Consider the following 20,438-nt stretch of genomic DNA (forward strand, 5'->3'; position numbering starts at 1 on the left):
GAAGATATGTAATGAATAGTCACAAGCTAAAACAGAATAGTCCATATCTCCATATCCGGTTGAACCAAAGCTAAGCTCCCCAGTTTAATCATAACTATATCAGTTTAGGTGCACGAACTATCAACAACAGCATATAGTGAGAATATTCTGTATACCATCCATGATCAGTGACTTCAGCTTGAGGCAGACATACAACATTTGGGCACAAAAGGCTAAATCAAAACTATGAAATAATTTCAAAAGCATAAGCACATGCATAACCAAAATGGAGCATTATTCACGAACTAAGAAATGGAAGCACAGATCTACCAGGAAATTAAATCATAAAATGAGCCAACGACGTCCATTAAACCAGAACAATCACTCACAATGGAGCAGAATGCAGCAATTCCCTAACGATGCCCTTGCTATTATGACATGGACCACTTTAATCACTGAAGGACACCTAAAAAGCGAATCAGACAACATATAAGAGAATTTGTTCATAGAAAGGTGACGTGTCAAGCTTCATGCATCAGCCCAGCATATTCCTAGATTTTCTCAAGCTTTTCTGCCTTAATTACAGGATTGGCTTTAGCTATAGCATCCTGACCAACCATCCGATAATCAAAAGAGCAGTCATGTTTGTCAGAGTAGCGGTGCATTGCACAAAAGAGGTTCCCGCATTTACAGCTGAAACCAGTTAATCCAACTCGCTTCCGGCAAGTGGCACACCTGCTGGGGCCTGTCTTGGCTTTCACCTTCAAAGCCTCACTAGAGGATGAATCCTCAGAAAGCTGAGCACCAACTGGTTTGACTTCCATTGTTCCAACTTGTACATCTGTAGCAACTGTATTCACATCGTCTTCTCCATTGTTGTTAGAGCTGCCATTCACTATGCTTTCAACTGACGATGCAGCAATTTTCACCTGTTCCTGCTTCAACAGCATGTCCTTGTAACATTTCGAACACATATTCATGGTAGTTGCCCTTCCAAAGAAGCCACAATTATTGATGCAAAGCATTGGTTTTTCTGGAGCCTGGCATCCTGTCTCATCTTGAGGTTCCATTGATTAATAACAACCTGCAAATAAAGGATTCCATCATCTCCAGAAAATACATACAAAACCCAACTCATGTACCCATGTGAAGAAATGACACCTGACCCCACAAGAAAATTTGAGAAACCAACAAGGGCAAGTGGCACGTAAGCAATTAGATGCCAAATGAACAAGTATTCCGACATGAAACAAATTCAAAGTGATGCCATGCCATACATATGAACGTTTAAAATTATTAAATGAATGAAGAAGAAACAAGAGCCAAATAAAAGTCTTCCAAAGAGGCCAATACTCTTCATGTATCTCCCAGTCGCTAGCAGAAAATACTAGTTTTTTTCTACACTGCAATATAAACAATTAGAAATAGTGAAGAATTCGGCGAGCATTCATATGAAAATTGGGCACACAAGGAAGCTCAACTCCGCAGACCACAGTCCCCATCAAATATATTAGCTAGTAGCTACGAGAAAATATTTACAGACAATTCAAACATGCAAAGGAAACTCGAGATCCAAAAGTAAAATATGCATTTATTAATGATTGTTGCAATATTTGACAGACCCAAGGGCAGCAGAGTTGCATCGAACCCGGGAATGAGAGAAAACCAACTTAAACCCTCCATCAACGACTCCGTTTTACTCCCGTAATCCGTATAAAAACAATATACAGGAATCACCAAGTAAAAATCAACCCGACCATGAAAAAACATGAGGAGGGGGGTCACAAGCACTTCTCAATCAGATATAAAAAAAAACGGGAATATATCAGGAACCAATAGTATATTCACTCCCGAGTAAAACATATAACCCCGAAGAAATGAAATGAATCATAATTAATCAGAGATGCAGAAGCAGGGGGTAGATATTAAAAAGAAAAACCTCTCGCCCGGGGGGCTCAGTTTCACACCGATCCTGAAGAGGGAATCGGTGTATCCACCAACAAGAAGCAGGAGAAAGAAGGGAAATTTGACAACACGCAGACAACAAGGAAAACAATCTATAAGGGAAAACATGATAGATGGAAATAGTCCTGACCTTGGATGGATTGGAGAACAGTGGGTAACAATTGAGAAAACCTAAACTAAAAAGAAGTACAATATTAAACGAAGACAGAGAGGGGTAGGGAGAAAGAGAGAGACCAGTATTCGGCCGTATCGTTGTGTGAAATGCTGCACTTTGAACCATTATCTGCCAACTAATGCTCCTCGCGGAGTCGGTTGGTCCTTCTGTAAACTACCCCGTAGTTCCTTGAAATTGCTACTTTGCCCCTATCTTTCACTTTTTCCCCCTTTATTTGTTTTTTTTTTTGGTTACTGTTCCTTGAAAATAATATTTTATGCGACGTGCCCGCGGGCAATAGCCGACGTCCAACTGTGCATTTGTGCTGTGACGCATTTGGCCATTTATAATTTATTTACGAGTTTTCCTTTGTCCGCAAGATTTTTGTGATTTGCATTTTGAAGTCATATACCATTTTTTCAGATTAAAAATAAATGTGTTTAATATGAAATAAAGGTGTAAATTTAACCATCAAACTTAATTTAATCATAAATTATTTTTGCACTTATAATAATATCACAATTTAATCATGAATTACTTTTATAAAAAATAAAGAATCAAATCAAGCTTCCCCAATGCATAAAAGTATCGCAGTTCAAACCGTTATTTTGTTTGAATTATCATAGAGATTTAAATAAAATCTTATCTTATTTCTCCCCCTTCTACTCTATTGGCTTTATCATTATCAATATTTTTAGACAAAAACTCTTTAAGCCTCTTATTCTCAGGCTGAGATTGAGAGCAAATGCAAAAAAGTTGAAGAGATTGATGAGTTGTGAATTTTATAAATATAAAAAAATGACGTTTGGTTAAAATCGATGAGAAAATACCTTTTATAGTTGATTTTTTTTTTTTGCATTACCTGATAGTAATGGATATCCAATATCCCTCGAAAAATAGTTCGTGATTAAATTTTTCATTTGTACCCTGTGCTGAGGTGGAGGGCCACATGTCATTTTCCATCAAAATTTTGTGGGCCCTGCATGGAAAACTAGAGTCTATTGAGTGAAATTAATATTAGGCATTGGATAATCTATTTTTTAATCAAGAATTTATTTCGTATTACCTCATAATATAAGTTGTTTAATGCTCTTAAAAAAAAAGTTGGTGGCAAAATTTGAATCTTTACTCTTTAATATGCTACCAATAGAGCTAAAAATAATAGCTTTGAACCTATGCTATTGCTCATTACTTGTTGGTCCTGCATTCACCAATCTTTTGAATTGCTTAATCCCGCCTATATAAGAATACTCAAACCCACCGTCCAGCATTACAAAGATAATTTTGAGATTGAAATTTTTATGACCAAAATCCTTTTAAATAATGTCTGCATCTAACTTGACTTTCTCCTTCACTTAATTTGTCAGGCACGTTCACCGTGGATGACTTCCCGGTGACGGCTTCCTCCCTTGTTGGTGACGACTTCAATGGAAGTAATAGCAAACAGGCAACAAACAAATAACAAAGACCCACAGCAACAATGGACCTCGATGTAAGCAAGAATAAAAACAGGGAAGGCAAGATGGAAATTGAAATTTGATTTTCTTGTTCCAAATCTGGTGATGGGTGAGATCAATTCAAGTGTTGACTGCAAAATCGAGATTAGAAGTTAGGCATTAAATCATGGATTGTTTTTGAGGAATGAAGATAATGGGTCGATCACCATTGATATTATTTGCTTTTCTCGCTTCAGATCTCGTTGGAAACCTGATTCTATTCTTCTTTGAGGTTTTGGGTGTCTCCATTTTCAGGCAGTCACGATGCTTTTCTCCTTAGGGGCTTCAATGTGCCGTCGACGACAATAGGCTTCACATTTTTCATAGGGGCTTTAGTGCTTCCATTTGATATGGAGAGGGAAAATGAATGAGAGGTTCGATCAATGAAGTAGCACATGAAAGAGGAAAATTGAAGGAGGATGATGAGGAAGAAGCAAATGGATGTCGCTCACGACGACGGTAAGAGAGAGTGGAAGGAAGAAGACAAGGCCAGCTTTGTCTTTTAGGGATGTGGATCATGCGCAATGGCAAAGTAGGTAGGAAGTGGCTTCATCTTGTCTATTTATTTCATCTAAAAATTGAGAAGAAAATGGTGCATAAAAAGTTTTATTACTTGCAAAACACTCAAACTTTTTCTATAATAAAAAATCACTTCACGATTTAAATTCTCAAAATTATTAAAATTTTCAATTTATTATATTTTAACATTTTTCGTAATTTTTAGGATTTAATTTATAAAGTAAGTTTTTTATTGTTAAAAAAATCATTGGATAGTATAGGGACGATCTTTGCAAAATATTTAAATTAAAATTTTTTGGTTTTTTTATAATGTTTTAAGATTTAAATTGACAAGTAAGATTTTTTATGTTAAATGAAAAAATAAAAAAGGAAATTTTTTTTCAGAAAAATAGTCAATATTATTAATAAAAGTTAAAAGTAAATATATACAAAACATTAAGAGACAGAGAAACGATTTCCAATCTCATTTGGGTAGAGCAAGAACGATTTTTTCAAAATATTTACAATGTAATAAATTAATTTTTTAATAATTTTTTTAGAATTTAAATTGTAAAGTATTTTTTATTATAATTTTTTTTTGAATATTTTCAGTAATAAAATTTTCTATGCATTATTTTCTTCTCAACCATTAAATAAAATGAACAGGTAAGATGAGCTCACTTTTTATATACTTTACTATTGGCACTACACGTAATCCACATCCATCTTTTGGCTTTTCTGTTCCATTTGAGTCTTACTTTTGTTAATTATATATCACATGCTAAATATGAATTTAAAATTTGTTCCCATCTTCTCATTTTCATTCTCAATCCTTTAAAATTTATTAATTCAGTGCCTTTTACCAGATAGGGCCACTGAGTTCTTTCTCATAAAGGATTATCGTTCTGCGAGCACATTGATTCTCATGAGAAGTCCAGGAACGAAATTTTTTCGAGGTGCCGTGTTCTCAGTTGCACGACCTGCATCCCCTTTTTGTATTTATGCTTGCTTGGATTGGAGTTTCGGTGTCGCAGATCTAAGTTTTCAAGTAAACAGCTAATTGAACAGTGTTTTATTTTATTTGGATGGGCATTAAATTTTTTAAAAATGGCTTTTATTCTCTGGTCTGGGTAGTTTTTTTTTTTAAGTTTTTTAAATTGGATTGGGTTGGATTATTTCTATATATTTATATTTGTTAAATATATCTGATTGTATATCTTATACAATTCATCAATCTCAGACCTCTTTTATAGTGTAAAACTCATGTCGAGTTCTCTTGTTTTTTAATGCATCTCTCTAACTATATTTGATCATTGTCAAGCCTACTTTTGCATTCATATGGACTTAAATTTAAAACCTTACTCTTAAATGATCGTAATCTTTTTTACTATCACCAATGCTGATTAGTTGTTAGTAAATTTCATGTTATTTTAGTTATTTTTGGCAAAAAAAAATTAGTTATTGTATATCTAACCCTTTTTTGAACAGTGCTGTGCAAATTAGTTTCAATTTATTAAATTAATTTTTTCCAAAAAAAATGTTTAAAATGTAAATTTAATTACAATAACTAATTTCTATTTAAATTTAAATCTCATTTGTTGAAACATCAATTTTACAAATGACAATTCAGATAAACACTTGCCATGTCTCTCCTAATGGGTGTGATTGGTAGTATCCTCTGCCTTCTTGAATAGCATATTTTGTTAAAAATTGAGGATGTAAACATGCAACATTTTTTAAAATTGATCGTCATTTTGTATGCAAAAGAAAAAATCATTTTTTCCACGTACTTGTCATAAACCCACCACTCAAAACCAATTAACAACATTTTACTTGCAACACAGAAAGGGCTGCCAGTCAGTACCTACCATACTAGTTTTCGTATACCTGACACTTAAATTTTTTTTAATAATTAATTATTATAATAATAAATTTTTAGCCTTTTAAATTTGTCTGAGTTATTTATTTTGTTTTTTAAATTTAATTTTTATTAATTTAGTCCTTTAAATTAATTTCAATTGCTAATTTGATCTTCATTGCTTAAAATTGAGATAAGACTGTTAAAATTCACCGACATGAATCATGAAATATTGATGACAATTATGCAAATTAATAAAAGAAATATGATTATTTAGGTAGTGGAAAGGTTCTAAAATTTTTAAAGAACGAAAGAATAAAATACAGTGTAAGGAATTACAATGATAAAATTAAGTTGATCTGATGATTAATTTATTCTCATTTTGTTATGTATGTATACGTCAAATCATCAATATACTTGATCTTTTTTTTTAACTAAAAAAGTACATTCATAAGCTAACTAATGTTATAGAAAGATGAATTTGATAAATCTCTTTTATCATCCGCCACCTCTTGTGGGAGATGTGAGGGTTGACCAAAAATACAAAAAGTTATATCCATGGAATGAGATAGCTTAGCAAGTAATTAGCATGCAAATTCAAATTTCTATCTAAATGAGTAATGACTAAATTTCAATCCTTATGAAATAATAATCTCGCATATTCAATCAAGTCTTCAAATTGGTGAGAATTATTACATCTCATAGTTAGTAGGATCACAACCTCCTTGCATTTATAAAAGATGTCCGCAATATGAAAAGCCTCTAGTCCAACAGAGATCTAGGCCATATACAGCAGCTAGAAGTTCTAATATCACAATAGGAATGTTAATTTACAACTAACACCTCCAACCTAATTCCTATCTCTATCCCATAAAGCACCGTCATAACTATTGCTTTCATTAGGTGAAATTGAGCCATCTCTAGGCAAACTTCTTTCCCTAAAGTGTTTGGTTTGTGTGATAGAGAATGGGCTAATTTAAATAAATTAGCATCCAAGCAAGCTTTGAAAAAACTAGATAAGGGAGTCTTATGTTCATGGTCATTTTTGTCATTAAAATCTTCCTACATCTATCAACCCAAATTTCTTAACAGATACAATGAAACAAACTTGAGCAAGCTACCTTTTTCATGTAACTTTGGCCAAGTTAGATTTTTCATTTTGACTTGTCTCGTGATTGAAATTCCATTTAACCCAATCTGCATTTGTTAAGTGGTGAAGATGCTCTAGTATTCCTCTTTGATCACTACTCTCCACCTATCCACAACATTTGGACATTCATGAATTAAGTGCATTGAGTTTTCTATCTTGTCACATCCAAAGGGGCGGCTTTATTTGATTGAAGTTCCTCTCCTATGCCTTAGCTGATATGTGTGAATTCATTCATGCATGAATAGCTAGATAAAAGATTTGATTTTCTCTACAATGGGCCATCTCCACAGTATTTTCCAGATACTATTAGCGTTTCTTCTTGTACTTGTATAGAGAAAAGAATAGGTAGATTTAACATTAAAGAGCCATGTTTGGATGGTTTCCAAAGGTGTTTATCCTCCCTTCTCTCCTTATAGGGTGGGCGGACACAAGTAAGACGAGCAATCGTGTTTTAATGGAACCAAAGAGATAACTTCTGAACATCCCAAGACCCCCCATGATTCACATGGTTTGAAACTCTCTCATTCTATCAATCAATCCATCCCTTTCAAAAACAAGCCTAATCAAAGAAATATTAAGCATTGACAAATTTTCAAACAATAAAGGGGTAGATCTACCATTTCTAACCCCTTTTCCTATTCCTTCCTTTAATTTTTCCCAAATATGACATATTGCTCTCCACATAAAAGAAGAATGTTGCCTTTCTTTAACTTTCAACCCATTGCTAAAGTCATATTTATATTTTGCTCTTAATACTTTGACTTATAATGCTTTTTCATTGCAAAGTAGATTCCAACACAATTTCATAATAAAGGCTTTGTTTTGTTTTTTTAAAATTTTTGACACCCAAATTATCATGTTTCCTATCTCTGGTTATATGTTCCCGAGAAATGAGATGAAGCTTTCTAGCATCTTCTTCTTCTCCTTAAAGGAACCACCAACTCTCTCTCTCTCTTTTTCCAACTCATTCAAGAGTGTTTTTGGCAAAAGCATAGTTTGCATATAGTCAGTCAATAGTGCATATAAGATTGCTCTGATTAGGGCTTCTTTTTCTGCCATGATAGGAAATCTTTCTTTTTAATTGAATAATCTCCTGAGATAATTTAGGACCCCCTTATGCACGTTGAATAGTCTTCCACTATTGGTCTTCCACTGCATCAAGAATAACATGGTTCAGTCTCTCCGTACATTAGGTAGAGGTGTATAGGGATATGAGATCCCCTTATCTAACACCTCGTGTGGGTTTAAAATTATCAATGGGATATCCATGCCATAAAACTTGAAGGGATGAGCTTCTGATGCAAGCCATGAAAAACTCTACTAAACTTGGTGCTATCTGTAACAGCCCTCCGCTCACCCCGCCTACCCGAGGTCTTTTGCGGCGCTGGACACTCTCCCCTCAGGCCCCACAACAGGGCGACCCCACCCCTTTCGGTGAGCATCAGGAGACAAAGGCTTCCCCGCAGTAGTGTGCGGACACGTGGTTCAATGGTACCAGGTTCAGCCTCAACTTTGTTATGTAGGAGAGGTTGGAGGATCGAACCTGGGGAGGCTCTCCGCAAGGGGAATAATCCACACACTACTGCGGGGAAGCCTTTGTTTCCTGATGCTCACCGAAAGGGGTGGGGTCACCCTGTTGTGGGGCCTGAGGGGAGAGTATCCAGCGCCGCAAAAGACCTCGGGTAGGCGGGGTGAGCGGAGGGCTGTTACACTATCCCTATTTCTCATTGTGTATATTGAATATAATTCCACTCTAAATGACCATATGCTTTTTCTAAATTAGTTTTCACTGCAAGCATTCCCTTCAATTTCTTTGTAAATCTCATGGTATGGATGAATTCTTGGACTATGATGATATTATCGCCACCTTATCCGCTAGCAATGAAACTAAATTAGTGCTTACCCACAAAATCTCCGATTACTTTTCTCATTTTGCAACTCAAAGCTTTAGATATAATTTTGTAACTCACTGCATAACAAGATTGATTTGAAATCCTTCATACTTAGGATATCAACCTTCGAAATTAGTACCAAATGAGTATAATTTACTTCTTCTACTCGATATGGATTGGCAAAAATATTTTGACTAAAGAACACGCATCTTTATCTATAACATGCTAAAAATTATGATAGAAGAAAATTTAAATTCTATCACAACTAGAAGCTTTAAAAACTTCTAGATCAAAAGTAACTTCTTTGAGAATATTTTAGTTAAAAATATATTGTAAACTTTAATACGTCTGAGCATTTTATTTTTCTTCTTAATATGTGTCGCCGTGGATAATAAATATAATTCAAAATATTGATTTAATTGATATTTATGATGACATCGCTGATAAGAATAATTTATATTTATATTTATAATTTACGTAAAATTTGATTATAAGATAGGAATGATAAAATTCTGTAGTAGACACCACGGCGGGAAAATGGGCGATGCGGGAAGCAATTGGCGGGAACAATTTGATGACCGCCAAACTTTCTTCTCCGGCACTATTTTGTGTGCAATTTAATATCGGTTTAAAAAGAAGTATCTAGCCATTAATTTGAGCCATCTTCAGAAAGCTACCCTCGGACATTACGATGGCGAAGAAGAAGAAGGCTAGGGTTTCTGATGACGAAAGTCTTGGATCCGAGCAGGAAGCGGAGAAACAGAATCAGAACCCAAGTTCCTCTACGGAAAAGAGCCTCTACGAGGTATTATTGATCGACCAGCTATCTTTACCATATTGATTAAACCTCTAGTCCTTGTTCATTTTGACGCCGGAGGCTAGGTTTTACGCCTGCGGTAAAGTAATTTGGTTGATTGTGCCTGATGTTATAATTCGTTAGACGCTAATATGGCCCATAATTTAATGTTTGTATGAGAAACATTTGCGCGATACGGTGAGAAATGTTATCTCGATTAGATGTTTTTGAGATTAATAAATCAGTGATTAAATGGCAGGTATTCTATTGCTAACTTTTTGACCTGGATTAAGCTGATTCTCATGAACATATTAAGCGACCGCATATAGGATAGGCTGGTCGAAGGAAAGGTCTTTTTGACTTGGAGGACTACATGGATTGCAAATGAAATTGACGGTTTAAAATAGTTGGATCCGCTAAGACATAGCTAAGCCTATGGGGTTTGAGTGGAATTGCTTCCTGGTTGCTGAAAGGCTATGTAATAAGTGAATGAAGAGGCTACTATGACTATAATAACAGGAGGTATTCCATCTTGGTAAATTATAATTTGATTGGCTGAAAGGCAATTGTATTGTTGTTGCCAGAAGAAGCTGACCTTGAAATTCACAATTAAGACTTTTAAACATTGACAACATACTGTTATTGTACATTTTAATACCATTCAGGTCAAGTGGCAATAAGTTTTATTTAGGCAATCTGCACCATATTTTCTTGGTCAAGTTATTGAGAATGGTTGTAGTCTTTTGGGATTAGGAATTACTTCACAATTTGCTTTGGGAGCTTGATAAGAAAATATGGGTTTGAGAATTTGTGATCAAAATCCTATTGGTGTAAATAGCATCTGCTATCTCTTAAGTGCTGTAGGCACACATTTCCCAAGCTTGAAATCTCCACTCTAGTAATCACTTTTACTAAATCCGCCAACGATAGTTCCATATAGTCTGGTATCCTGTCTCCTTGTCACTTTTACCACGGGTGGTTCTCTATTTTCCATTGGCATTCATCAGATATTTTCTTTTTTATATATTTTTCTAGTTTTGAACAATGATGTGTTGGACAATGATGCACTCATTGATTGTTCAATGTTCCTAGGTTCTTGGTGTGGAGAGAACAGCATCTCAACAGGAAATAAAGAAAGCATACTACAAGTTAGCATTGCGGCTCCATCCTGATAAAAACCCCGGTGATGAGGTGATTGTTTAAGGTTGCCTATTTATGCCTCTGTAAATTTATTGACTTGCAAGTATTGGCGATTGTAATTGCTTATCCTTTTACAGGAAGCTAAGGAGAGATTTCAGCAATTGCAAAAAGTGATCTCAATTCTTGGTGATGAAGATAAACGGGCTCTTTATGATCAGACCGGTTGTGTTGATGATGCTGTGAGTATCTGGGCATTTGTAGCTGCATTTAAATTAATGAACCATTGAACCATGACATAATAGCCTTTTAATTGCATTCTTTTGATATAAAAATAATTAAACTATGCCTGGCACATCTGCAAACTTATTTGTCTTGTTTGATATTCAGGACCTTGCTGGGGAAGTTGTTCAGAATCTTCACGAGTATTTCAGAGCAGTGTACAGGAAGGTATTTATTTAATATGCTGCTGAGCGTTTTATAATGACTTGTGCTGCGATAGTTTTATGACTGAAGAATTATAGGTCACTGAAGCTGATATTGAGGAATTTGAAGCAAACTATAGGGGATCAGACTCTGAGAAAAATGATTTAATTGACCTGTACAAAAAGTACAAGGGTAATATGAACAGGTAAAAGAGCATTATGATAAACTTCCTTTATTTAAAAAGTTTTTTTAGCCTTAAAAGTTATTAATTTGATATTATAAGCAACTTCCCTTTGCAGGCTCTTCTGTTCAATGCTTTGTTCAGATCCTAAACTTGACTCACATCGTTTCAAAGATATCATTGATGAGGTTATAGCTGCTGGTAAGAATAGTCCCAGCAATGCTTTGTTCTGATGGATGTATTAAATTTGAGTTCTCTCATCTGTCACTAACAGCATTAGAGACCCTATGATTCTCTTGGTGCACAGTAATGAAATGGGAACAAAATAGAATGAAAAAGTTACTGTGGTGAAAATATTTTTATCCCTGCATAAAAGGGTAATAGAATGGACTTATTTTTTATTTTTTTAGTTACGATAATAAGGACAATATATAGTGCAGTGTGGATTTCTGTACATTTTAGCAAAGAGTTGACATGGCAAAATGCAGTATGCAGAGTCCATTGCTTCTTAAGTTTGAAAATAGCATTTTCCTCCGTTACCTTTTTTTCCTTGCACTGTTATCTGCAGGTGAACTGAAGTCAACTAAAGCCTACCAGAAATGGGCGAAGAAAGTTGATGAAATGAAGCCACCAACCAGTCCTTTAAGGAGAGCAAAGTAAGCTAACTGGCAGGGGTACTGCTTATGTTAATCATGATATAGTTCAGGAATAATTTATTTTTAAACCTTTTATAGGTCAAATAAACAGGCCGGAACAGATCTATATGCAGTCATTTTGCAACGCCGAAATGAGAGGAAAGGCCAGTTTGATTCAATGTTCACATCATTAATTTCTAAATATGGAGGGGGTGATGCTGCAGAGCCCAGTGAAGAAGAGTTTGAAGCTACACAGAGAAAACTTGAAAGCCGAAGGCTGTCAAAAAAATCAAAACGCAAGTAATGGACAATTGCAGCACAGTCAAGGGTAGAATTTTAAGCAAACAGTACTTCAACTCCCGTGTTTGTGTAATTAAACTGTTAATGGCAAATCCTTTTCTTCTGAATTGATTAGTGCGAGTTATGATGTGAAACTTAAACAACTGAAGCTTCCTTCTATCTAGCATGGATATAGCAGAAACGGTGACTTTCGTATAGGTTTAGCTCTCTCGGCTTGCAGCCAAATCCTGGCTGTGGCCTTCTCGAATTTGCTCAGCGGTGGATGGCTGATTTTATGTTTGATAAATTATCTTTGATATGGGGAGTAATAGTATGCACGAACTTGGTGTGCGGTTCGCGCAAATTGTATGGTCCAAAATCAAATTTTGGGAGAGGACTGGTAGATAAGATGAAAGAAATGATGGTTAGGTCAAGGAATTTTTGTACTTGATTTTGCAAATGCCTTTTTTTGGTAATTATCTATTAATTGTGGTCTATTTGACATTACTTGCCTAGTAAATGCTCTGTAACAAAAGATTTGTCAATAAAATACTTGTTCAGGCAGGAAAAAATGTTGGAAGTCATGCACAAGGGTCATGTTGAGAGGCCTGGATCTCATGAATTGTCAAGAAATGTCGGTGTTAAATGGACTTGCGCGTTTGTTTTCACTGTGGCGTTTGCAATGCACTAATGCAGGTTACTAGTTAGTACCATTTGGTCGGTGGAATGCTTGTAAAAAAAACTAGCGTCTCAAAATTTACTGTGTCTCACGGGGTGAATGCGAGCTGTAAATAAGTTGAGGGCGATGGCCAATAGGGAGGGCATGCGTGCGTGGTTGGAAAAGCGTTATTACTTCACAAGGGAAAAAAGGTTCCTTAAAAGCAGAGGAGGATGGGACCTCCCTTCTATTTTATCGAAATTTATCTATATCTATATCTTTGGTTTCTTGAGGCAAGTGGGGCTCCCTCTCTTAACCCTAACGGATAACTTCAGCCACGGATGGCCACCCAATTGTTTTTGAGCCTATTTGGGTTTCCTAGGCTATGTTTTTGTCAATGGTCAGCAAAATCTCAATTCCCCTTTAATTATTCTCATCTTGTCATATCAATCCCACTATGTTAGAAATTTCACAACTCGTTCTTTGGAAAGAGGCATCCTCATTGGGTTCTGATCACACGTCATGGCCACCAAATTAACCGGAAATTTCGCTCGTGGAACCCATTGGAATCCAAATATTATCCCTTGCTTCCAAAATTAACCCTTGAGAGCATAATTCCAACCATAGGTCAACAAGACTGCCTTGTGATTTCTTGCCTGCATCTGACAAATGAACAATATGGTATGGATATTTCAAAGACCTTAAATAGAACAAAATTTTGCCTCTAAGGATGGCTGTGTTAGGCTACAAATAAATTATATAATGACGTTGGTGGATTTCGAGTGGGTGCAACGCAAGAGCACAAACCCACAGAACTCTATATGGGGAAGCATAACCTCTTAGCTAAACTCCAAAATTGGACAACCACTCCATCACTCTATTATTTTAAAGGTACAAGGACTGTGCCTTCACAACTCGTGCCGTCAATATCCCCCATGATCAGTGATGTTTCACTCCCACGCCAAAGAGACTTGTAAACTCAAGCCATCGTAAATTTAATATAGTTCATATTAATCTTCAAGTAATTATAATTTTCAATTTCAAGGTCTTTTAAAATGAAAATCATTCAATTTTCCTTTGTAAAGCTGTATTAATGCGCTAAACCAGACGTGATAATTAATTAATTATAATAAATAGTGACAACATGTATGCTCCATATTGCTTCGCTTGACTTTCCCGTCCTTCAAGCCCACCCCACCCCACCCCACCACCCCCTGAAGACCCTTCCTCTCTCTCTCTCTCTCCCCCCACCCACCCTCCCCTCTATTCTCTTTTGGGTCAGTTATCAAACTTTAATATTTCTCGGTAGAGGTATATTCTTCTGCTTTAGTCATCTCTCATCACAGAAGGTAGTTTTGTGTCATAAATTGTGGAATGTAGTTGCTTTACTCAGTTTAATAACTCCATCCATTTGAAGCACTTCATAGTTGGTTGAATCAAATTCAATAGGCTCCCGACTCATTCTTGCAGAGATGCAGGATAGTTGGTTTGGATTTGAATAATTAATGCTCTCGAAGCTATCGCTTATCTTCAATTAGAGTATCTGTGGTGAAAGCTTGGTAGTGGAGTCCACGTTTTGCTGTCTGGACTGGATCCGTAGCCGCTAGAATCTGCAACTTCACTGTTTGTATACTGTAGCTTCCGGAGCTTGCCATGGAGACCGATAATAGTGGTGCCAAGTCAAAGATGGAGGACTATGAAGTGATAGAGCAGATTGGTATAGGAACACTGGGCACTTCCTTTCTCGTTCTCCACAAGTCTGAGAAAAAGAAGTAAGGCACTCTTCGCAGAAATGATATCCTCTGTCTTGATTTTCTATACCTGCCGAATAATGAGCATAAACGATTAAAGATGGATTTTTAGTTGAAAAATTGACAATTCCATGAAGCAGAACTTCTCGACTTACGGGATTTCTGTCTTGAATTGTTGAAAATGAAACCCACTAATTTCGATAGCTATTTGCTCCAACCCGTTATTTTTTTACTGAGATTATTGTTCATTTTCTTGATTCTATGTCCGGTAGGTATGTACTAAAGAAGATTCGCTTGGCCAAGCAAATCGAGAAGTCTAAACGTACAGCGCACCAAGAGGTTGGCGTAACAAACCCCTCCCCAAGTGATGCATATATGCAGTGTTAGCCGTACACACACATGCTTCTTTCTTTTCTTGGAAAATTGATCCAATCATTCTCTTTCTTTTTCTGTCTTAATTAAATGGACGATCGAGCCCACATTGAAGTCAGTATTATCTCTTTCAATCTTTCTTTCTTTTCAAGAAAAAAATTTTCCCATATGCATTGATAAATGGCATCCATCAATCCATTTCCTTCAATGTTTTGAGTCCGCTACATCTTTACTCTTCTTTGACGATTTATAAATTTACCATTGCCTACACTCCGTTCTTACTACTAACAAGTTATCTGGATGTGTAGTATTTCCAGGAACCAATGTCCTTTTTAGCACAAAGACAGAGACTGAATAAAACATTAATAGCAGTAAAAGCAAATCTTGTAGGTTCTATCCAGAAGCAAGTCACTGCTGCATATTTCAATACAGATAAGATAAAAGAGAATATTGGCTTTTTGAAAGGAAGAATGACGGATAGGTCCTAAGAGGACCAATGAATTTAAATTAGATTCTAACTAACAAATTTCAGGAATTTATAAATCCTTCTCTCAATTTTACAATTTCATTATGATGGATTTACAATTTATTTTTTAAATTTTAACATGGTTGAAAAATAAGCAAATTTATTTTTCTGTTAAAATTTGAAACAAAAATTGTAAATTTATTACAATGAAATTGCAAAATTGAAAGTCAAACTTGTAAATTCCTAGAGTTTGGTGTTTGGGACCTAATTTGAATTAATTGGTCCCTTTTGGGGCCTCTCTGTCATTCTCCCCTTTCTGAAATTTAGTTCCTATATGATTGCAAAAGTACTGTAAACATATGAATAGCATGCAATAGGCATATGGAGTTGAATACAACCTGAAGCTGGTTCTGAACAAGTTTTTTGCTATCCATTGACATAAAAAAGAGACCTCTGTTTGTTTCAGATGAACCTGATTTCAAAACTAAATAACCCATATGTCATGGAGTACAAAGATGCCTGGGTGGAAAAGGTAAGTCTATGATCATTTTTGTGTGCTCAGTTTTACATACATGCAGAAAGGACATGACAAGTTTAAGATTTTACAGAGTTTCCTGGTTGTTCTTCTGATGTTTATGAATCTTAACACGCATGTTTGTGAGATTTTTCATGATTTATAGGAGGACTGCATATGCATCATAACTGGCTATTGTGAAGGAGGTGACATGTAAGTTATATGATAACAGCCCTTACTTTTTGCCTGCATGACTCAAGTATCTGAGCCTATTAATCTCAATTCCATATCTATGTCCTAGAATAACTTTTGCTTCCATACAATACTGACATTTGCTGTTCCTTCAATCCCATTTAAATCCTTATTATTCAACATTCTAACAGATAACGTCTACAAGGAAAGGAAAGGAAAGGAAAGAGAGAGAGAGAGAGAGAGAAACTTTTATTGGCAATCTGTGCAAGTTATTGACCCAGCTTAAAATAAAAGTTCTCTCTCTCCCCCCCCCCTATTAACTGGGTCAATAATTTGTTCTCACAATTCCAGCACGGCCTAGCACATGAGAACCTACTGGACTTGTAAAAAAGACAAATACTAACTTCTATCTTGTACTGAAACTACACCCATCTTGATTCTAAAATTTTTGAATTAATAGATAGACTGAGGTGGATCTTATATCATGTTGAAGAATTTCTTGACCTTAAAGTTTAAGTTCTGTTATACCATGGCCTTAGGCCTATTTTTGTGACTTCCACATCAAAGTATCTTGCACTTGTAACATATTGTGGAAAATCTAAGTCATTGTGGAAGGATGATGAATTGTTACTGTAATCTTTCTAATTAGTAATATGATTAACTGATACATTGAAAATACTTTCGTAAAAAGGTGAGGTATATTTATAATCTTAGTAACATCCTTACCATAGACACTTAGGGGGAAAGGGGGGGGGGGCACTACTAGTAGTGAGGAATTGGGGTTTCATATCATAAAATAAAAGGTTCAAACCTCTGCTCCATCATTTACAAAAACATAGAAGAAAAGGAAAAGCACTTGGATAATGGCTTTGGGATTTTGCGGGTCTCATGTTCCATAGAAGATTGCAGATATCTCTTGAATACATGCATTTGCTCATAAGCATGTGCGCATGCATAAATGCTTGGGAGAATTATCGACAGTGTTTCACACCATATATAAAGCTGAATCATGAAATACTGAAATCTTTATGGAGCAGGGCTGGGATGATAAAGAGAGCCCGAGGATCTTTTTTCTCTGAGGAGGTAACTAGTGGGGTTTAATGTGTCACAACTTAATATGCTCTTGGATGAGCGTTCCTTACCTGTTCTGCACCATATTCTCCTGCAGAAAATCTGCAAATGGCTGACTCAATTGTTGCTTGCTGTGGACTATCTGCATTCTAATCGTGTACTCCATGGAGATCTTAAGGTGTTGATACTCCCTTGTCCTGGCAAAAGAAATCTTTTACATGACATTTTCATTAATGCAACTTTATTTAATTTCAGTGTTCCAACATACTCCTTGCCAAAGGCAATGACATTCGACTTGGTATGTATGTGTTATCCTTTTTAAACCCATCATTTCTGGCTTTTCATGTATTGTGGTGTCTTAAGGAATATATGTTTTGCGTGGACTGCACAGGTGACTTTGGTCTTGCAAAACTACTTAACACAGAAGACCTTTCTTCCACGGTATTGTATATATTTTAATACATTAGCAGTTTTATGATGCCTTCTTCATGAAATTGTTTGTGTTATTTTCCTTTTGAAACAAATTGTCAAGCCAAGTTGTTGGTGTTATTCATCTTAGAACGAATTATGCTGTTGATTTATACTTTGAACTTCTAATCACAATGTTTATGCTAGTCCAATTAAATCTACCTGCTGATGCTGGCTATTATTTGCATCCTTCGTCTATCTTGTGTAGGGTGTAGGAACTCCAAACTACATGTGTCCTGAGCTCCTTGAAAATATACCTTATGGTTATAAATCTGATATATGGTCACTTGGTAAGCATCTTGGATTCCTGTTTTCCTGACAAAGCTTTATGACATCACTTCTCATTTAAGAATGTCTCTGTGTCAAGGTTGTTGCATGTTTGAAATTGCTGCACATCAGCCCGCATTTCGTGCTCCAGTAAGGACAAATTTGAACCATGATCAGGAATTTGATATTCTTATTTGCATTAAGTTTTAATTCTTTTAACATGTATTTATAAGTAGATTAAAGAGATTAATGAATGAAAGAATGGAACAGGACAAGGCCGGCCTTATCAATAAGATAAATAGATCCTCCATTTCTCCACTACCAATTGTTTATTCGTCCACACTGTAAGTGATTTCTTTGAAACCTATACAAGTCACCTTATTATTATGCTTTCTTTCATTGTCCTTTCGTTTTTAAATAAATGATTTAGTTTTCTTCCACTCAATAGGAATTCAAATGTGTACACACACACACAATTACATTTTAAACTAACCGAAACTTGTTTAGAGCTGTTGCGGTTATTGTTGTTTGAAATTATCCTCGTTCTTGATATCTTTCATATTTCTTTCAAATGGTAGAACTAAATCAGGAGTTGTGTTACAGGAAACAAATTATCAAGAGCATGCTGAGAAGAATCCAGAACATAGACCAACAGTTAGTTCAACTAAGCCTATGATCATTTTTGAGTAGTCTGGAGTAAGTGTTCACTCCAATGTTGCATCTCTTTGTTGACAGGCACTGGAATTATTAAGGCATCCTCATTTGCAACCATACGTCCTCCGCTGTCGGAATGCATCGGCTATCCTTCTTCCAATAAAATCTGTAGGTAGCCCCAATAGTAGCCCAAATAATAAAACGAAAAGATCTTATAGGTCTGGTGATGGCAAAGACCATGGGGACAAAGAAATAGGGGGATTAACCAATCGATTGGAAAGGGTTCATCCATTTGAGGCAAATGGTAAATCCAGTGTAGAAGATAACCTTGAGACCAAGATGGTTGACACCACCAGCTATATTGTGAAATCATGTTCTACTATTAGTGGCTCAAAAGTAGAGTCTACAACATCTGAATCTACTGTTGGCAGTGTGTTCAAGGAGGCAGACTTTAAAATTAAACCTTCGAGGGAAACAGTTGATAACGAAGTTGCATCAGAGACGATTTCAGAAGATTCTGTGCATAGAGGACTAGGATTGAATGCTGAAGATTTTCAAAAATCAGAAAGGGTTGAAATGGGTGCGTTGGCCACAAATGTTAAAGGTATGCTTTCCTGTGACGGTTCCACTGGGGCCAAGGGACAGAGGGAAGGTACCATGCCTGAGGACTCCAATAAATCAATAATGTCCTGTGCAGGAACCAGTGATGAAGATGGGTCCATTGAGGAAACGTTAAAACCACCACCAACTATGCAGCTGGTTAGGGCCGAACAGGACCCCGGATCTGGAAGCTGCTTAAAGAGAAGCCATAATACCACTGCATTTCCGGAAGGTCTTCACCTGGACGTTTGTCTTCTGAGAGTAATGGCAAACTTGCAGGTAATGCTGGAGGCCCAGCAAGAACACTTGACGCCCTTGCTCCATGCATAAAGAAAATGACACTGTTTGTGCGGTTGATCAGCTACCAAGTGGGCTTTCATTAAGCAAACCTACTGCAATGGATGGTGATGAAACCAAGACTGTGCTGGAGAGACCATGTGAGCAAAGAGCTGATGCTCTGGAGTCTCTGCTTGAGTTATGTGCTCAGTTACTTAAGCAGGACAAACTTGATGAGCTTGCTCGTGTGCTCGGACCATTTGGGCATGAAGCTGTCTCATCCAGAGAAACAGCAATATGGTTGACAAAGAGCCTAATATCTGCACAAAAATTAATCCAGAAAGCTAGTTTGTGAGAGGTGCTTCCCAATGCTATTGATTTATAAATTATTGTAAGAAATTTGTTTTTTTTTAATATGCCATAAGCTTGTTCCTTCTGGACTGTTTCTTGATTGGAGATAGTAGTCTTTTCCTGTTAAATGCTTTATGGTATGTGAAATAAATTTTTAATTACTTAGAATTTTAAAGTGGTATTTTGTTTTTGGCATAACTTTAGCAATTGAATCTTTAGTAGCTATTTTAATTAATAAATGAATACATGTTTGGTCTTTGGTGTTTAGCGTTCACATCTGGGAGGTGAGAAGAAGAATCTCTCTCTCCATCCCTTTTGGGTGAAAAAACTCAATATCGTGCTATATAGCCTT

At 36.0% G+C, this 20,438-nt stretch overlaps 2 protein-coding genes and 1 pseudogene across 4 annotated transcripts; 2 read left to right on the forward strand and 1 right to left on the reverse strand.

The window, feature by feature from the left end:
* Positions 1-306: 306 nt before the first annotated feature.
* LOC129314916 (zinc finger A20 and AN1 domain-containing stress-associated protein 8-like) lies at positions 307-2,290 on the reverse strand. 3 transcript variants are annotated; one of them, XM_054958411.1, is made up of 2 exons: positions 2,179-2,290; positions 307-1,063 (listed from the first exon to the last, which is right to left on the reverse strand). In XM_054958411.1, the coding sequence occupies exon 2, from the start codon at positions 1,047-1,049 to the stop codon at positions 531-533; it is 519 nt and encodes a 172-aa protein (XP_054814386.1). In that variant the 5' UTR covers positions 1,050-1,063; positions 2,179-2,290; the 3' UTR covers positions 307-530. The 3 variants fall into 3 exon arrangements, with proteins under 3 accessions (XP_054814386.1, XP_054814373.1, XP_054814380.1); XM_054958398.1 differs by having other exon boundaries at positions 2,075-2,231; XM_054958405.1 differs by lacking the exon at positions 2,179-2,290 and adding an exon at positions 1,919-2,059.
* Positions 2,291-9,502: 7,212 nt separating this feature from the next.
* Positions 9,503-12,810, forward strand: LOC129314905 (chaperone protein dnaJ 6-like). The gene is made up of 8 exons (XM_054958390.1): positions 9,503-9,797; positions 10,881-10,979; positions 11,066-11,167; positions 11,316-11,375; positions 11,450-11,556; positions 11,651-11,733; positions 12,101-12,188; positions 12,267-12,810. Exons 1-8 carry the CDS (start codon positions 9,684-9,686, stop codon positions 12,469-12,471), a joined length of 858 nt encoding a protein of 285 aa, XP_054814365.1. The 5' UTR covers positions 9,503-9,683; the 3' UTR covers positions 12,472-12,810.
* A 1,614-nt stretch (positions 12,811-14,424) lies between these two features.
* On the forward strand, positions 14,425-20,254 carry LOC129314874 (serine/threonine-protein kinase Nek6-like; annotated as a pseudogene).
* The last annotated feature ends 184 nt before the right edge of the window (positions 20,255-20,438 follow it).

This window comes from Prosopis cineraria, unplaced genomic scaffold (genome assembly GCF_029017545.1).
Source record: "Prosopis cineraria cultivar Desert tree isolate PC_DT_omini unplaced genomic scaffold, ASM2901754v1 PC1, whole genome shotgun sequence".
In the NCBI taxonomy this organism is placed as follows: domain Eukaryota; kingdom Viridiplantae; phylum Streptophyta; class Magnoliopsida; order Fabales; family Fabaceae; genus Prosopis; species Prosopis cineraria.